This window comes from Empidonax traillii, unplaced genomic scaffold, assembly GCF_003031625.1.
Source record: "Empidonax traillii isolate 1590-97213 ecotype Southwest subspecies unplaced genomic scaffold, ASM303162v1 scaffold355:size2308892, whole genome shotgun sequence".
Taxonomy (NCBI): Eukaryota; Metazoa; Chordata; class Aves; order Passeriformes; family Tyrannidae; genus Empidonax; species Empidonax traillii.
The window spans coordinates 2,265,934-2,285,620 of NW_020955548.1; the positions used below are offsets into that span (position 1 = coordinate 2,265,934).

General features: G+C 40.3%; 2 protein-coding genes across 2 annotated transcripts in view; both read right to left on the reverse strand.

Moving 5' to 3' along the window:
• Window positions 1–3,398, reverse strand: part of FSBP (fibrinogen silencer binding protein) — a 6,821-nt gene extending 3,423 nt beyond the window's left edge. Inside the window, exon 1 of the mRNA XM_027892505.1 lies at window positions 2,320–3,398. Within this exon, the coding sequence (XP_027748306.1) occupies window positions 2,320–2,690 (371 nt within the window). The 5' untranslated portion in view covers window positions 2,691–3,398. The remainder of the gene's footprint in view (window positions 1–2,319) is intronic.
• RAD54B (RAD54 homolog B) overlaps window positions 1–18,209 on the reverse strand; it is a 65,505-nt gene extending 47,296 nt beyond the window's left edge. Inside the window, exons 1-2 of the mRNA XM_027892504.1 lie at window positions 18,060–18,209; window positions 17,248–17,419 (exon numbers count right to left, since the gene is read on the reverse strand). Of these exons, the coding sequence (XP_027748305.1) occupies window positions 17,248–17,419; window positions 18,060–18,197 (310 nt within the window). The 5' untranslated portion in view covers window positions 18,198–18,209. The remainder of the gene's footprint in view (window positions 1–17,247; window positions 17,420–18,059) is intronic.
• Window positions 18,210–19,687: the final 1,478 nt, after the last annotated feature.

Consider the following 19,687-nt stretch of genomic DNA (forward strand, 5'->3'; position numbering starts at 1 on the left):
GAAGCAGAGAGAGAGCAGAAAGAGAAAGTGAGAGAGGTTAAACAGAAGAAAGAAAGGTAAGATTTAGTCTAACATAGACTAGAACCTCCAAGCAGTGAAAAAAATCCATCTCTCAAAGTGTAATTCACACAGAACTAAAACATTACCAAATCTTCAGGTAACTCTGATGAGGCTTTTTTTTTTTTCCCCTTAGTCAGCCTCTTAAGAGGAAAACAATTAGACAGCAAAGAGAGAAAGAAGGAATTGAGAAACAAAAGAGCTGCCTGTATGGTGGTTACTAATGTTGTTTCTGACAACTTGACTGAAAGAAAGACAAACAACAGTTACCACAATTGGGGCATGGTGTTTATAACCCTGCAGGCACCCATGATTCACCAGGTTTTGTTTAATCACAGTGAGCTAGAAATTGCTTAAAGGTGCGATTAAGAATTTGGACTCATTTTAAGTTGTATTTCCCTCCTACAAAACCTAAACCACATCCCGGTGAGTTAAAACCCAATACAGGGTTTATAAAATTAGGGTGAAATGCAACTCAGAGTTAAACTTAGAAGTATCAAACAATGATCTATTTGGGCAGGGAAAAAAATAACCTTTTAAATTATATTCTTTTCTTTCAGCACACAGTGTAGTGGTTGTTCCTAAGATGAACCATTTTGGGTAAGCAGTAATCAAGTCAATGTTCCCAGACCCATAAAGAACTGCAAAAAATGTTTAAATTATAGGAGACAAACTAGGGAGATCATTAGCTCTTAATCATTCACTAAAAGCGTCAATGCTTTTTATAAGCCGATCTACAAACCAAAGTTCTCACACTATTTTTTCTCTCCCCTCCTTACAAAAGTTGGTAGTCAAGACACTGCAACCTTTATTAGCGTAATTAAAAGCCTCGTTTTGTTCTAGAGAATTCTTTGGAATGGTTCCTCCAGGGGCATTCACCAGGAGCAGCAGCACAGCCCAGTTGCTTTAGACTTCTTTACGCAAAAGACCCACAACAGCATATTTTTAGAGCATCTGGCATGTTGGGATTTAGACAATTGTTACCATTCAGTTCAACCAGTGGCACCATGAGTCCAATTCAGCGACTGTGCGCATGCCAGCTTTTCTTAGAGTGTTACGCTGCTGCACCCACTGTCAGCACATCTGATTAAAATACGGAAAGTTTGCTTCCCATTAATCTGCTTGGGAAAATAAGAAAAATCAGAGCTTTCTCCAGGTTGCTGGGGAGTTATTTGACTCCCCACCCCGCCCCCCCCAGCTTAGTTTTTGTATCTGCAGGAACCAAAACCTGACCCAGGCATTTTTTGATCCCTCAAGGACCAATACAGAACCAGTAGAGTGTTGCAAGTCAGATATGAGGGGCATTAGCCAGCTGTGGGAGAAAGACTGAACGCTGCCTGCCTGTATTATGTCTGGCTCAAATCTAGACAGTGTGTCTCACTTTACTGAGCAGTAAAAAAAAAAAAAAAAAAAAAAAAAAAAAAAAAAAAAAAAAAAAAAAAAAAAAAAAAAAAAAAAAAAAAAAAAAAAAAAAAAAAAAAAAAAAAGAAAAAAAAAGGAAAAAGAGAAAAAAAAAAGAAAGAAAAAAAAGAAAACTTCTAGTGCCGTACCTCTTAGTTTCTATCTAAACTACCTCATGTAAGACACAGAACTGCTTGGAGTTAAGACTTCAGTTAGCTTTGCTCCAGCTTCAGGGAACCACCGTCAATGCAAAAAAAGTATAATTTAAAAAAACATTTGCACTCACAAAGGCACTGCAGTGTGGAGTCTTTTTTTTTTTTTAAGAGTTGGAATCAGCTAAAATGTAACATGCAAACACCAGAGTAAATGAAAGAAAAAAGATGTCTGAGGTTTCTTAGCTCTGTGAACTAACTTTATTAAATATCCTATATAAACTGCTAACAGTTCCATATGTTGCAAAATGACTGCAGTATTACCTTAAATGGAGGAGAATAGCCATCACTTTGCTGGTGTTTGAATAATCTGCCTATTAAAAGGTAGGGGAGGGGTAGAGGCTGGAGCTACTATTTCCCTTTGATTCTCTCTTAACCCTCACTTTCCAGAGTATGACAAAGACTCTGAAACAAGCTTTGAAAGAGAGCTGAACAAAAAAAACAACAACAAAAAAAAGAATGCAGTGCTAAGTCACCATAAAGCTTCCCATAAAACAAAAGCAGTATTATTTTTGTCATTGCTCCCCATTTGGGAATTTTCTCTGATAAACATTTCCTCTAGGAGCCTGAGCATAAGCATAAGCGTTACACAGTAGATAGGAGGCGCCATAATTTTCATTCAGTAACAAAATAAAAAGAATTGTCTCACCTTTGAACACCGCTCCTGTCTCTTAAACACACATTGGAAATCTGTGGAATCATCTCCACAACTTTCTTGGTTGGCTCGGAAATGCTGCTTTGACAATCTGAGTGAGTCTCCTTTTGCTGCAATAGCTCCTGTTTGGCATATTCTTTGAGCCTCTTGTACAGCGTGCGCAGGCCCTGTGCAGTACGAGGAGGGCGATCTACTCCGATGGCATTGTAGTTATCAGCTATGATATCCCAGCATTTGTTTTTTTCCACTATTACAGAATGCTTATTGGTATGTTCCTCGAGAATTTTAACGTACGGCTTCACGAGTTTTAGCAAATCGAGCTTTTCAGATAAGGTAAAATTAGAAGATCTGGCCTTCCCAACCATTGTTACCTTTGAATTAAGGAAGCCGTTCCTGGAGCCACCATGCAGTCCCTAGCTCTGCTCAGCTCTTTTTCACAAACAGAAAAAGATCAGGCTTAACTAGGCTAGTCTCATTTAGGCCCACGCCTACAAGGGAGGGTTTATTAAAATTCCTTCAGCTTAAGCTGACGCAGGTTCAGGAAATCTGCTTAAGCCAAGCCTGACCTACATAAGGCTTCAGACTGAAGAAGGCGAGAAGAAACAAGCAAAATACACTTTTGTATGAAGAGACCAGACATACGCAGGATTTAGAAACATAAAGGTTTAAAGATTAGCACGTTACCCAGCTAAAAATTACCTAATTTAGCTTGAGTAACAAGCTCTGACACATCTCCCCAGCTCCCTCACACGTATCTCAAACTGAAACCGTGCTGGAGATGATTTTACGTGTAAAACGACGTCCCCCAAAAAAAGCAACAATTGCTTTGTGCGAGGCTCGGCGCGTTACGGGGCTGGGGAGGCGAGAGGCGGCTGCGTGTGGAGAGAGCCCCGGCAGAGCCCCCGGCGCCATTTGCATAGAGCTGGTCCTGCTGTCAGTCACCGCGGGGCGGCATCTCCCCCAGCCGGCTGGTTACGCTCGGGCTTCGCCGCAAAGCTCGGCTTCTCCCGCACTTGGCAGCCGGCGACAGCCACCCACACGGGGGCTTCTTAAAGAGCCCGCTGCGCCCCCGGCCGGGCTCCGGCACCGAAGGGAGCGGCACGAACGCCCCGGTGCGAGGGGGCCCCGAGCGCCGCCGCGCCGGCCCTGAGGCGGCTCCCGGCGAGCCCCGGCCCGCGGCATCGCCCCTCGGCCGCGGGCTGCCAGGAGGCACAAGGGCTGCGGCCGAGCCGTGACGGATTCACTGAGTGCGTTACAGCGTGAGGGTACCGGGGTTTTCCAATATCCACCAGCAGACAAACGACTTCTATCATAACACATCCAGGCATTCTTTCAGGATAAGAAAAAAAAAAAAAATCTGATTTTTGTTAGTAAAACGTGCCTGCATTCCTAATGTCTGCCCTGCTCAACAACGTATTACCTTAAGCCAAGTCTTCACATAAAAACGCATGCAAGGCTTTACATTTGTGTGGTCTAAACTAAATCAACAAATGAGAGAAAGAGAAAAACCTGCAGACGGAAGGAGAGGAGCTCTCAAGCACAAAAAGCAAAAACTAAGTTTGAAAAATTATGTACTCCACTGAAAGAGTCCGGAGGGTGGAAACAAACACCATTTGAGATAGTGGCAACAGCTTCCTAAGCTTAACATGTTCAGCCTTGAAAACAAGGGAGCCTAGAAGCAGGTCGGGGGGGCGGGGGGGGAGAGGGGGGAAGGAAAGAGAACTAATTATATAGCTTGAAATATCCTAAGGCTATAAAGATCTAGGTATAAACTTGTTTGCTCTAAGGGGAGAAAACCCAAAGTAGACACAAGCCACATTCAAAACAAGAAATTCACATTAAACAAAAGGAGACTTTTAACTGCTGAAAATCAATTAGCATTTAGAATAACAAGCACTTCTGGAACCATTTCTGAGACTTGGCTTTCCTGTACCACCCAACGAAACTGCGACCGGTCCACTTTGCTGGAATTGCTTTCAAAGCCAAGATTAAATAAAGCATTTTATAGTCTGAAGGCTATTATACTCAAATTTGAGAAACAAAATACTCTTGTGGTTAGAAGCACTGTATGAAAACCATCACTTTTAAACACCTAATCCTTCCCTATTTCCTCTCAGTTTGCACTTTACTAATATCAAGAGTAGAAAGCTGGTGGTTATCCTTCCCCCCCCCCAACCCCCCAGTTTATGCAATTCATTGTTCTGGCAGTATCAGAATTAAAGAGTCAGAGGGGCAAGCCTACGCTGTACCGTGTGCTGTTGAAGCCGTTGTGCAGTGCTCACCCAGTCCCTTGACTTTTTAGTAAAAAAAAGAAGTCACTATAAGGTTGTGCGATTAAAGGCTCCTCCCTGCAGACACAAGGAGCACAGGTGAAAAGTGTCAGGCAGAGAAACCCACATAACCCAAATGAAAGAAACCAAGCCCTCAGTCCGGCCACTCCCAGGGCTGAGGGTGCAACCCAGAGGGACAAGTTCTGAGGAGAGGTTCTCTCTAGGCCACCTTGCAGACTGAAGGAGGGGCTTACTACCCACTGGGTTGGGACTCATTGTGAGATGCCAGGAAGAGTATTTTGGGATTGCAGAAGACAGTACAAGATATTTATAGAAAGAAATTAAGGCAAGACAAGGGAGGGTAAACCATGGAAGTGGCTTGGGACAGAACAAGCGCAAGAAGATACGGGGTGGGGGGAGGCATAAGAGGGACCAGGTGCATGTAGTAAACAGGTGGCTGCTCAGTATAGTTGTTCATCCATGCCCTGCACCTGATCACTGCAGATTGTACTAGCTTCTTATTACACTACATTTGCAACAAACTATTTTCCTGTGTGGAGGCAATCTTCATTCTGTGTAACAATATATGGAAGCAGCAGCTGGAGTTGTACCGCGGGTCACAGCGGGCCAGGTGCTGAAGGCATTGGCAAGCAGAGAGGCGAGAGCCTTGGCACACTGCCTGGATACCTGTGTGTGTGACCTCTGGCAAACACCAAGCCAGACTAGCCAGGCAGTAGGCTTGGGAGCAAAGAATTGGAGTGACCGTTAGTCTGGGCCAGACACTGCAGAGACCAGAAGGCCTGAGATTCAGCTGCTGGAGGGACACCAGGACACCTGGGGACTGGCCACTGGCAAGGTCATAAGCCCAGACCAGCTGCCAGAGAGACCCAGTGCATATTTGTGAGACAACTGGGAGGCAAGGGAATCCAGGGGCCAGTAACTGAGCAGAATAAGAATTTAAGGCCACTTGCTGCTGGACCCACGTCATATACATAAGTATTTCCCATAAACAGTTTTCATCACAGTCAGTCAGTGAAAGGAAAGGATGAGGCCATTGAAGCTGCTTGTGTTCGTGCAAGTGCTGCATTTTGTGATGTCTAACTGTATATACACATACAGCGTGCACATGTGCTGCTTAGGTCCTGGCCACAAGGAGCTGCAGCAGTCTCCCCTATAATGAGCTATCAGATGCAGCAACTCCTTATATTAGACCTATCTAAACTTGTATCACTCTATCACTTTACTCTTAGTGTTGTTAGAGACACCATGTTTCCACACTCATGTAATTATAGCAAAATACTGCTATAAAGTTTTCTCTTGAGCAAGTGCCTGACGGAATGTCTGAATTACATATTGTTCTGCATGAGTGTAAAATAACCCTTGTAAAAAATGAAGCTGGCTGCCGACCAAGATTTTTTCCTTCTTTTTTTTTTTTTTTTTTCCTTTTTAAAATAGCTCTGCTCATCAGCCTAAGGTCATACCAGTACTTGGATGAGAAATCACAGAAGGTGGAAAGCCTCGATATTAATGATACATCCAGACTTTGAGCTGAAACAATAGGTGTAGGTCCAAGACCATTACCAAAAAAAAGTTTCTACAATCCACCCTTCATCCTACACCTTCAGCTACTACTACCACCACCACTTGCCCTTACACAACACAGGGCACAGCCAGTTCAGCAAGATGATCCAGCTACAGAATAATCAATTTATTTATTTATTTATTTTGCAAGCATAATAATTTAATAATTGGTTTAAGTCAACATAAATGTGGGACATTGCCAAAACAGTAATTTCTGTCTCCCCCCACCTTTGGTATGTCCCTGCCCCTTCACTGTGCTGGTATGAGCACTCACAAATCTTCTGAGCAACTCAGATCAGGGAACTGATTTGTCCTCGCATTAATACTTTTTTTCTGAGCTGGGTTAGTAGTTCCCTGATCCAGTATGCCACAGGACAAATAATTCACAAAAAAAAAGCTTTTTTAGCCTCTTATATGGATGACTGTAGCGTGAATTGCAAATCATATTCTTAAAGACTTGTATTAACACAACCGAGAGGACAACAAACCACAGGTAGCAGTGAGGAAATTCTGGTCACTGCTGAAGAAAATAAACATACAGGCACCCCTCACATCACTGTCTTCTATACTTCCCATTTTAATCCTACAGACAAGGTACAGCTCATTTATCCTTCATATTTTTAAGGTGGAATTCACCAATTTCAGAATTCTGAAAACAGAAGAGTTTTGCATTTGGGATTCAGCTGCGATCAGAAGATTTGTCCAGGGAAAGAAAAATCAGCGTGATTATTCAAAATCCAAGCAACAGTCCCTTGCTAAGTTTGCTTAACTTCAACAGTTTGGAAATAAGACTTAGAACTACAGGTAACAGGAAAATTCAGGAGTTTTGCTGTGAAAATGTCTAGAATTACTACCAAAAAGATAAAAACAGTCCAATCTGGAGAGCTATTTAGATTAATTAATCACAGCTATAACACAATCAGGGATTAAAGTAGCCAAATCACCGTGAATTGCTGAAAAAGCTCAGGGGGCACAAATTTTACAAGTTATAGGTTTATATCATGGCCAGTAACGGCCCATGTAAATTTAGGCACATTATGAGACAGAATACCTTGAAAAGAATGTCTTAAATCAGGGGAACATCTTAGAGGGAGAGGGAGGATCCTTTGTCACACAGAACTGAGGAAGAATCTGTCCATGACAGACATAAAAAAAGAATCACTATAAAGCACATGATTCAAAGGCAGAAAGACATCTGAAAGAATTAAGGATGCCCTAAGAAAGAAGCTGTCTTGAAAGATGCAGTTTGGATCAGACAGCAAACATGAATGTTGAAGGGAATGACACCAGCTTAAGTGATTCAGGCTGGGACCTTCCAATGCAAAAATACCAAATCAACAGACTGCTAAGCCCTGTGAATGTGCTCTGCCCACAAAGTGGTAGCCCCAGGATAAGTCTGAAGGACTCCTGTTCTTATTTAGTAATACGCAAGTAAACCAGCTCTGCAGAGACCTGGGGTTAGCATTTTCAATCACCGAGGAGCCTGAAAGTCTTAGAGAACAAGAGGACAATTGCGAGATTTGAATCAAAACTAAAATGAAGCCCTGGTACCCCTGTGCTCATGATAAACTGTAAGAAGATTCAGCAGATAGGATGGGGTATGTTACCCATCACTGAATATACTGGCCTATACTGGCAATGGAAACATTTGGCAAGTATCAAGACAGTTGCTCACTCCTGCAAATGAATTTGGCAGCTGCATAAGATGATTTGAGAGTGTCTATAGGTAGAAAGGGCTGCAAAACTTCCATTAGGTCATCATATAGTCCTTTCTACTGACTTGACAGCAAGACAGCACCAAGTCATTCAATCTGCCTGTCTTTAAGAACCTGCTGCAGCAAAGGGTGGTGAGAAAGCTTTCAACTCCAGAGATTTCCCATAGGGACTGTTGTTTCATGGGCAACCTCTAAAGCTAAGGGGTGCAGTTGTTATTCATTTAGGAGAGGGTTGAAGATGACAAAGTTTTGTGAACTGAAAATTGCAAGACGACCTTACCTGGAAGTTAAGAGTGCTTAAATATATTTGCACCACATCTTTTAGAAATACTTTTAGATTATTTAAGTTGTATTTCAAATGGCTTTCTCATGTCAATTGATTTTTTTTTCCCTCTCATCTTCATCAACACTTTACCATCAATTTGTGCTTCCTTGTTCTTATCCTTGGTGTACCTGGACCTCTCAGACCATTCTTCTCCTTTCTCCTGTACAATTATTCTAAATCTCTGTCCTACATTGGGGGTGGGCAAACAAGGGGAAGCTCTACCTCTTTTTTTCCCTACATCTATTTTTATGATCACCATCTAGCCTGTATTAACTTCTAACCTCAAACAGTTTTTGAAACTGCTGCAAGAACAAGGGTGCCTGTATGTCATGACAAGCACAGAAAACACAGACATTAACAATGCAGTTATTACCTTTACAGAACTCTCTTGAAATTAGCCTGAATTGCTTACACCCTGCTCCAGAGCTCTTATCAGCTAAAATTCCAAGCATAAAACCTAACTACACTTCGTTCCCTCTGCTGATGTAAGGCATTCTCTCAACATTTAGCCCACTGAAATGGGGAATAAATATATCCATTAGACAATTAAAATGCCTCCCATGCCAAATTTTAAAGAATTTATCTTCATCCCAGTCTGACATTCCAAGGCCCACACATTCAGATCTGTAACCATGCTTCAAACTAAGTTTGGCTTAAAGGTAAAGGACTCTAAATTATAATACTGTGTAACTATACAGCACCATGAATTAGCTCTTCACTTTATAAGTCATGTCCTTAAAAATAGAAAAGCTAAGGGCACCATTCTTTACAAATTAAGAAGTGTGTCCATTCCAAATACATGCTTTTATCTTCTCTGATCCTCTCTTCCAACAAGCTTTTTGATGACTGATCAGAAGCAGCTGAGAAATACAGCAAGGTTTAAAAGTATGATTTTCTCAGGATATTTTGCTTAAATTCTCACATCCCCACTAGCAAGAAAAAGAAATGGTATAAGAGAAGTCAAATTCTTGCAGTTCTCATGATTCTTCACAGAGACATGAAAATTTTGGAGATTATGCTTTTAAATACTAACCTCAAAATATTTCCCCATGTATTATTCCACTGCATTAGACAGAGGAGCAGCTTTCTTCTAATTTGGCTCAGTGGATATTTTGAGGACAGCGAGATAACCATCTTTTTGACTGCAGGAAAGTCATATTGTGACAAAGCTTCTGTTTCAGGGAAAAACTTGAGGCCCAAAGCCAGAAGCTGGAACTGGACTCCAGTTATGCTGGCATGGCAACAGAGGGGATCCAAACAATGAGCACAGCTCCAGAAAGATTTGACAACTGTCTTTGAAGGCATCCAGGCCTAGTCTGCAGTAATACTTATGATAGCTCAAAAACACCTCCCAGTTCCCTTTAGTAAGGCATTTCTTGTCCCTCCACCTGACAGCTGCATTCTCTCTGTCTTCCCTTGAGTCCACCTTCGTATCTATCAGAGACAGAAGAGCTGGGAACACACACACACACTCCAAACTAAGACTTTCCAAAGTGTGGAAGAATGTAAAAGAAAAACATGCGAGAAAACGCGAATAGCCATGCATTTCTCTTTTGCCCATCTTCCATTCACACAGCCTGGTAATACATTCTGATAATCAAGAAAAAAGTAAGAAGAAACTGTGTGTCTGTCTTCTCTCAGAATGAATGAACAGAAAGAATTATTACTGATAAACCTGAATCCTTTAAAATACTGTCTGTACAGAGTATTGTCCAAGTTCCTAATTTTTAAAGAATAAGTAGATAATTTCTTTTTATATATATGGCAGACTATATGCTGTGTGTTTGCATGCAACTTCAGGGAGCTAAATTTTAATAAATATATTGGGATAGTAAGTTCATTTCCCACCACATCCCCTGCCAGCCCTTGGAAAGGGGAGTTTGCTTTATATCTGCAGTTTCAAAATTAGGTCTCTGTTTCTGCACAAGAAAGAGTATTTAAGTCTTTTTTTTTTCTTGTTTACAAATTTTAATTTCCAGTAACTTAGCAATTTAAAGGAAAATAGATGAAAGATTATTATCTTCACATAGAGCATACCTTTCTCTGATAGTGGATATATCGCTACTCAAAAGTAAGGAACCTGACAATTTATATTTTTTCACTGTAAAGAAGCAGTCCCAGTTCCAATCAGTAGACCAGTTATGACTGGAAAACTTTCATTTTTATCCCTCCAACTTCTTTGCAAAATGTTGAATACCATACATTTAATATAACCCTTTTTTTTTATTTTCTGATCATGTAATACCATTTGGATTTTTGATTTTCTCCCCCTCTATTTCATTATCTTCATAAGTTCAAATACAGAGCACAGTTAACTGGGACAAACAAAAAGTACATTTCTCACTGTCAATTCACCGCTCCTTTCTCAAATGCCTAAATATCCTGGTTATATCATTTATAATTACATAAACCCTAGTTATTCACATGACAGCAAGACATGATCACCTGAAATTATAAATTAGGTTGTACTAGCTGTGGAAATATCCCACTAGAATTATGCAAGTCTGGATTTGTTTTACAGCAGCTTTGCCGATGGCTGCCCTGTCCAGGAAAGCAGCTTTGCAGTTGCTGAACATTATATGAGATGATGCTTTTGGTGGTGAAGCTGCTCTAAGTTTTTTCTTTCCATCTCACTCTTGGCTGCTAATTCTATTAGCACCATTATCTCACCACTCAGCTGGTGGACATCCCAAATTCAGGATGAGCAACAAGGGTTAGGGACAGGACAGCAGCCCAGGGAATTTCAAGTGTTTTCTATCACCTGGGGAAATGCCGGGGAAGGTCCTAAAACAGCAGCAGAGTAGAAGACATCACCTCACATCCCAAGGAAGAGCACCAAGTAAAAGGTGGTGTGGTGAGGAGATGCCAAAGAGTCCCAAAGCGAAAACACAAGCGATCTAGAGCACAGAAGTCTCTGTGACGAGTCTCCCTGCAACACACTGACTGCTGGGCAGTGTGGTACTGGGCCCGTGACACTGTGCGTGTATACCCACCGTGGCTGATGCAATAAATCAACGCTTGTGGAAGCAATTTCCCACCAGAGATATTGATAATTTCTCTTACGATACATGTACATCAATCCAGTTTTATTAACCAATCCCCATTTCCTAAGGTGACCTGATCAAACAGGTACAGATAACACTAAACAGCAATGAAACTATACTGACTTGAGAATCAGAAACTATTCTGAATTGAGAATCATCTTGTCTATTAATGTGTCTAATCACTATTACAAACTGTTCTGTCTAGAACATTGCAGGGAGAAGGAGGTCATTATGAAACAAAGAGCTAGCAAAGTACTTCAGTAGTATTTTGAATAAGAAATTATAACAAATCTACAAACTTGGATAATCCAACTTGCAAACAATGCAGTAATAAATTCCTTACACTCAGGCATCCAGTTACAACTTAGCTGTACTAAGGTGTACTTGGTAATTATTAAGAGCTACAGATGTTTATGCAGTATCTTTTACCCAAAGACTTAACTGCTTTACCAGCTGTTTATAAAACATTTCAAGGGCACAGTGAGCTGTAGCTATACATGCAGCTCCACCACTAAAATAGACAGATGGTAAAAATACTCTTCACTGGAATATCTTTCCTAGTTCATCTGTGAAGTGCAACAACAGAAATTGAATTAATACTTCTACTTTAGTATGGAATTCTACATCCATGGAATTCTAGCAATAATATGCTTGATTTTGAGATGCCAGGCCTGAATGTTTTTGTGTTATCTGGAAACCTGAAGTAAGCAGTTGGACTGAAATTGGACAATATGACAAACCCTGAAAATAACATTATTTAATCCTCTCAATCCTCTGATTAAAAGTGATAGGTAATTGATTGCTACTGCCATAAATGAACAGTGGATTGCTCATTCATCTTACAATATTCAGATTAATTGGTTAAGAGGACTTTTATTCATATCAAGTGATAGGAGGTATCAAACTGAAGCAATGTTCTAGAAAGCTGAAGGAGCCAAGATTCCCATTATGAAAAAATGAAACTTAAGTGTGCAAAGAGTCCAAACCTTACACACCAGTGTACTCAGTAAACATTAATACTGCAGAGAAGATAGAGAAAATATATTCAAAACTATATGCAAGTAATAAATACAATTAATATCATCAGCATAGAAAGCATTCAGAAACATCTATTGAGAGACACAGGATGAACACATTAACCTTGTTGTAAAATATTTACAATCTGTCCTCATTGTTAGGTCAAAGATAATATCTGAGTATGACTTCTGACAAAGTTCCTCCTGGAACACACATGAACAGATGTTAGAGATGGAGGAAAGACAAGGTACTCCTGAACCAAAAAACAAACAGGAGGTGAGCTGTAACAGAATAAAACTCTATATCCAGTTTTTCTGTTCACCTACATCAGGTTCAAACAATGAAATCTCAGTCCAGCTGGAATGTGGCATCCAAGTGTGCAGGTGAAAGAGCTATTCATTTCCTCACATGATGTAGTAAGCCCGAGAGTAAAACAGAGCAACATTCTCCTAAATTAAGAATACCAACAGAAGGCAAGCTGTAAACTCAGATAATGGGCATCAATTGAATTCACTGTGTATGTTTTATATAAATAAAGATATATATATTAAAAACATTAAGTTGAAGAAGAAAATGTGAGTAAAAAAAATATGAGTTCTGGCCAATCCTGCTCACCAGCAACACTGAGATACTAAGTATAGTTCAGGGATCTGCCTGTCCATCGTTTCTTCCAAGTCAAATTATGTGTATTTTCTTGTTATTGCTTATAGATTCTCAGAATGTAATGAGGACAAGTAGAAACCAAGCACTTAAGAGGTGCAATAATATTCTTCCAAACACATTCATGATTTTATTTGCACTTATTGCTAAGTAGTTTAGGAATGTTAAAGTAATTTTCATTTTAAAAGAGCCTGGAGACTTAGCTGATAGAATTCTCTGGAGGCATGTGAGAAAAAACACTAATGACAATGTCAAATAAATTACCTCCCCCACCCACATCCATTGTCAGTGTCAACAAGTACTGTATTCTGAATACAAAACTACGACACCAAGGAGATTGCTGTGCTCTTTGCCTCTTAATCACAAGCAAACACCAATTCAAAAAGCAGTAGCGAAGTTCATTTTCCTACAAAGATATGTAACATAATTTTCCAGTATTCAGAACTTATAATCACAAACAGTAAAGTGCCCAATGAACAGCATGTTCAGTATCTTACAGTTCAAACAGTCTTAAAATTACAACATGTAAATAGGTTTCACTTACAGTTGCTACAAACTATTAAACATCTTTAGAAATAGCTCATCTTGTAGAATTTCTGAGTCCCTTACGCTTTACTTTTATTAGTGACATTTTTAGGGAGAAGTTTTTTTGAAAAGAAGCCTAGAAAAACAAGTGGGTTTTAAGCCAGATATGCTATAATTTTTAGATTGCTGCTATCAAATCAAATCCTTACTTGTCTACTCCAAGAAATGGACACCATGTGTCAGATAACAAGCTTTTTTGAAAGAATGTGCAGCATTTTCAGGGCTGGGTTTCAGAAAGATTAGCTCTGCGAACAGTGTGCAGTTGTCCAGTGGTCCACAGGTGTTTCACAAGAATTTCAATGGCAACTAGGGTATTTATTTACACATTCCACTGCTGCACTGGAAACCCAAACACAGCGGCTCTGAGCATGATATAAAACTAACAAACTGTTTATCATCTGCATTAAATGATACAGAGACAACAAACCAAAATAATACAAACACACACACACACTTTTTCAATCTTAAAATTATTTTCGTGCCCCTTTAACAGGAACTCTTCGGCTGCAGAGACTGGCAGTCAGATAAAATTCCATTACAATATAAATAATAATAAAACCCCCGAACTGACTCTGGCTTTCACAAATGGTTTCCATTACTTCTGAATTTCATACCAAAACCAGCTCTGACAAAATAATTTCATTTCACACTACAAAGGAGGGTAAGGTTTACACAATCTATGTAATTTCTACATTAGTGTAATGAATAGCAGACAAAAGTGACGTAAAGGGCAGAAACCGTCTTGGAAAATCTATGTTATTAAGAAATTACTTAAGATTTAACGGAGACAGGATTGTTTTCTCACTACCAGTGAACCTGAAGACCATAACTAACATTGACATTACATATCCTTCTTTTATATCACATTTCATCATAACTTTATGAAGCCTTGCAGGGTTAGCCCCATTCTGCAGGCATAGAAAGGCTTCTGACACAAAATGATTTGTTCAGTTACTTAGAAAGGCAGCAGCACATCAACAGAAGCAGCTCAGCCAGTTTCACTCCACAGCTTTTTGGTTATTTTTTGAAACTCATCCCAGAGGACCCATACCAGCTGCACCCGGAATTCATGATACTGAAAATGCATTTAGTATCTTTTCCATCTCACAACATTTTTTGCTGGAAAGACTGCTGATTTCCCAGATTATTTTGGAAATAAATCCACAGTTTATCTTTCAAGTGCACTGCTAGTCAGAACCAGCAGACGGAATTTTTTGCAGATGTACCTGTAGGGAAGCATGACCCCTCAAACTACTTGTCCCATATACACTGAAAATCTTCTGCAAGTATAACCTTCATCAGAAGAACTGGAAGTTCCAGCCATAAGACAAAGACATATAAGAAGGCTGGATTTCTCCACATTAGCTCTGCCAAACAGAGCGCATACACTACTCTGGGTCAAAGACCACGCCAGTGGCAGCACCCTCTTAGGGCTGTCACATCCCCATTTTCTGGAGATGAAACCCATCAGGAAGAGTCAGTGGGAAAGCCTCTCCAAAGCACCTTTCAGAATGGAGGGGGTTGCTGCCTACTAGGGCCTGAAACTTGTGCAAGAAAGGGCATCTAGAGATTGCTCATGGCTTATAATGAGATTCCTGGCTGGGGGCAGGGAGGGAAGCAAACCACAAGGACAAGCAAGAGGGAGAGATGAAGGTGGTTCAGGGAGGACCAAGCACATAACAATAACAGGAAAAAGGCAGCCACCTTTAAACAGGTGATGGTCAGTAAGCTTCTTCAGCAATGCACTGCATCCTACTGCCCGAGCCAGTCCCGCCTTCGTACTGAAATACATTTCTAAATATTTTTCCAGGTGAAAAGACTCTATTTTGTGTGGATAAGTGCTTATGGAAGTAGACATGCCAGCAGCTGGAGCTGGACCGCACACAGGTCATAGGGCCCAGGTACATGAAGTGCCAGCAGAGAGGCCAGAGACGATATACTCTGCCTGGATACGTGTCAGTGTGTGATCGCTAGCTAACAACAACGTGGATTAGCTGGCAGTCAGATAAGAGGCTTGGGAGCCAAATATTGGAGCAGTGATGAGTCTGGGCCAAATACTGGAGAGATTAGAGGGTTTGAGAGTTGGTTACTGAAGGGACCAGTAAGTCCAAGCAAGATACCAGAGACCAGGACACCTGGGGGTTGGCTACTGGTAAGTCTCACTACCAGACAGACACATTTTTACTTGTGCATCCCTTGTGCACGAAGGAGCTGGGAGACAAGTGGATCCAGGAGCCCACCAGTAATTAGACCAAGTGGCTAAGGCCAAGTACTTGAGGGACCTTATAGTGTGCTCTGACCTGTGAGAGTGCAGGTCTGCATACCAGCACCTGGACTGGGAGCTCTGGGCCTTCGTGGCTCATGTGCCCACAGCTGGGGTGTCCAACAAATCAAGGAGCTGGTTACTGAACAGACTGAGTGCACAAGATCAGTTGTTATTGGAGGGATCTGCATTCTCTGTGTCCATGTGTATTTATAGGTAGATATATGTATGTTCATTTTTTTCCATGAACAGGCTTTCACCCTGATCAGCCAGAGAGAGGAAGAGGATGTGTCCATTGGCACTGCTTGTGCTTGCCTGAGTGCTGTGTCCATGCTAGCCTGTGTCACCAGCTGTGTGTATATCTATACTGGATGTATGAGTGCATACTGGAAATAATTATCTATTGGGAATTAGCCTAACTATTGGCTGGACCTTGGAATGCAGAGCTATGGCAGCTTTGCTTCAAAATTTAGCTGCTTTTATCACAAATAAAATAAGACTTTGTTAAAGCCTTCTGAATTATATTTCCAACAACTCAAGGTGATAAGTGGCCATGAAATGCTCTTTTAAAACTCTACTCATTACACAAACTATCAGTTAAATGAACTCTAAAACATCATTATCAATGTCGTTAATTATGAAGAAACAACAGTGAAATAACTGTAAGACAGGTGTTGAAATGCCTGAGCTGGCTCTAAAAGGAGTGATTTTCATCCATCAATGTAATAACCCAGTTCAAGTGCAAGGCTTTCAAGATGCACTCGACTCTTAGGTCACACAACACAGAACTGTGCTGTTTTCTGTGGTCAGGGCACACCAAGACTGGGAAACGAAAACACACAACCCCACACAGTCCATCAAAGTGCCTTTGCTACAGTTCAGACAGTTCAGTGTCTTTGTGGTGCTTACTACCCAGCTTTTCAGAGTAACATTCACTACCAGAGCACAGTGGACTAGAGTACACACACACAAATGAGCAGAGCCACTTCTGCTCTGCTGCTAGAGTTGGCTTGAGCCTTGCATGCCCAATGGTGACACTGAAGAAGAGAAACCTTCGTGAATTCTGGAAAAAGACCCAAATCCATTCAGAAGGATCAGCATTCTCTGCATGAGGTCAGCAAGTTCTCCAAATTACAACACTTTCCCACTATTTAGGGCATCACAGCTCTTGTATTGCTATAACTGTGGATTAGAGTGAGTTGACTATAGTGCTTTTCTGGAAGACACAAATCAAGTGATGACACTATCAACTGGCTTCTAAAACGCTTCCCCCCCCCGCTTTTTATTAAAAAAGTCATTTAACGCTGTTTCATTTACTCTCTAACCAGCAGAACACTAAATAATGCCACCATTGCACAACTCTTATAATAGTATTCCATGAAAGTTTAGTAAGCAGTATGTCATTCATAAGCTTTAAAACTCTCTAATGATACACGGCAGTAAATAAGAAACATCATCTTACCAGCTTTGAGCACATTTAGTGATTTCATTTCCACCTTGCTGCACTTATCAATGCTGAAAGTTGCTTTTGTCTTTACTTTTCCAGTTGACTCCACAGACTGTGTAAAATTTTCATTTTGATTCTGGACATATATTTTAGAAAGCAATGAAGCGCTTCCCTCTTTCTCATCTCTCTGCAAAAGAGAAATGAGTTCACAGTAGCATTTCCTTCATGCAGGTGAAGAGAAATGGAGAAAATAGCAAGGGATCTCAAGAATACCGACTGCCATTATCAAACTGTCTGCATAAATATATACGTCCCTACACAACTATATACATCCCAGTGTTCATAACAGAACAAACACCACTTGTGCCAACAGTTTATGAATTGAATTTAAAGAAGTCCTATGTAGATAAATAAATAAAAATTGTGATGCTTTTTTGGGTTATTGTTAAAGGTTTTAGGGAAAGTTCTTTTCAGCAAAACTGCAACTCAATGCACTGACACTTTATTACATGTATCCTGGGTTTTTAACTATTTTTACCAAAAACATCCAACAAAGCCCACACAAAGATACAATCCTTACCTCAGCTACACTGGGAATTGTATTTGGGCTCAACACTGATTACTTTTACTTCTTTGAAAACACTTTTCTGTATCCACTTCCTAGACTTATGAGAAGGAAGACAAAGGTACTGAGAGCAAAGCTATCAGAATCTATTCTGAACAGATTATTTAAGCAGAGGTTGGTTGTGATGAGCTCAGATGCTGTCTTTTAGTCACAATACTGTACAAACAAATATACTTTTTTGTGAGTGCACTGTTCATTTTACCTCTTTTAATTTCATTTCTTGGTCCATCTCCTTAGTTTCATTCTTGGGACAAACTGCAAGACATTTTCCTGGTGGTGTAAACTTGGGCTTTTTGGCTGCATTTCCTAGGACTTGACTCGGAGCTGCAGATCGCCTCATATTTAGTTGTACTGCTTTGGCAGGTGGACAGGAAGGAAGGAAGCAGATAAAGACAACTGTAGTCAGAATAGCTTTAAATACAAAAATACATCCAAAGATAACAACATAAGCACTATTTTAAAACAACATAAAAGATGTAAAATATTTTCAAGTAACAATCTTAATTCACAACCATAATACGACTTAAGAAAAAGCCGTATTGTTACAATGCATTAAGTACTAAGAAGGATCAACTACAGCAAATCTGTGGTTGAACACCTCCTTTTTCTTTTAAAAAGCCAATAGTGCAGTTCCCAATTGCAAGAAATACTCTGGAGATAAACAATGTCAGGCTGCTTAACAACCTTAGGTAAGTTTTTAAAAAGAAAGAAGATTTGAAGCAAAACTAACTACTCTAAGCACTTAAAACGTAACTTTGAAAAGCCCATTATTAGTGTACAAAGAACAATGAAAGTTGAAGGTATGTCTCATCCACTATGAGATTAGAATTCAGCAGGAAATACGCTCAGAATTAGAGTGGAGCTCCATGTTGTGTCCACTTGAACAATAGAAGAAATCTATAGTAGATTTTCCCTCAAAGTATAAGAACATTATTCCCCTGAACAACCTTAGGGCAAAACCAATATGCCAATGTTAATATGACAAAGTTTAATTGCAACCACTAGAATAACAAGTTATAATCTAAATGCTTCAAAGTAGTAGAAAGAAACAAAACAAGAGAAGAAAATTTCAATAAAATAGCAGCTGAAATGAAGAAGCCAAGCATGGTAAAGCAACTTATGGAACATATTTTGGTTTAATTTTCATGGACTGGTTTTTTTAATTGATCCCTCCAACTACTAGGTTAAAAACAAACCATAATACAGATTGCAGATACAAACTTCTCTACTATCTCAAAGGCACATTTGCATCCTGCTGCAACAGTCAGTGTGTTTGGACTTTTTTTGGCGCTACTCTGCACTCCAGTGGCTTCCTGGGGCAAAACCACCCTTCTTCCCAAGGTTTGCTTAGAAGTAATAACGGAGTATGGTCAAAACACTTTGCAAACACACAGACACTAACATAAGCAAAGCTCTCTCCTGCACATCTGAACAATTAGGATATATATGATGCTGTTACTGTATGTAAACCTTAATGGCAAAATGGCCCGAACTATTGTCACTTCCACTGTGACTGTTATTAAAAATACAAGGAAAGAAGCTCCTGACTCTGTAAGCAGCAGTTCACTTAAGTTAGGCCTACTTGATAACAGTGTTAGCATATGAATTTTAGTTAACCCTATGCAATAAGGGAGTAGCTTGGTTATTATAACAGGAATATCTGTAGTGTGAACAGCTGATAGTCCCTGTGAACACTGGAAAGGAGACAAGAACCTTCCAGAGGAGCAGACTGCAAGTGCCAGCACTGAGCACAGCCAGCATCAAGTGCCATGTGAATCTGATCAAGTTCTCTACCCAACCCAACAACAGACGGTGACAACCCACGACTCT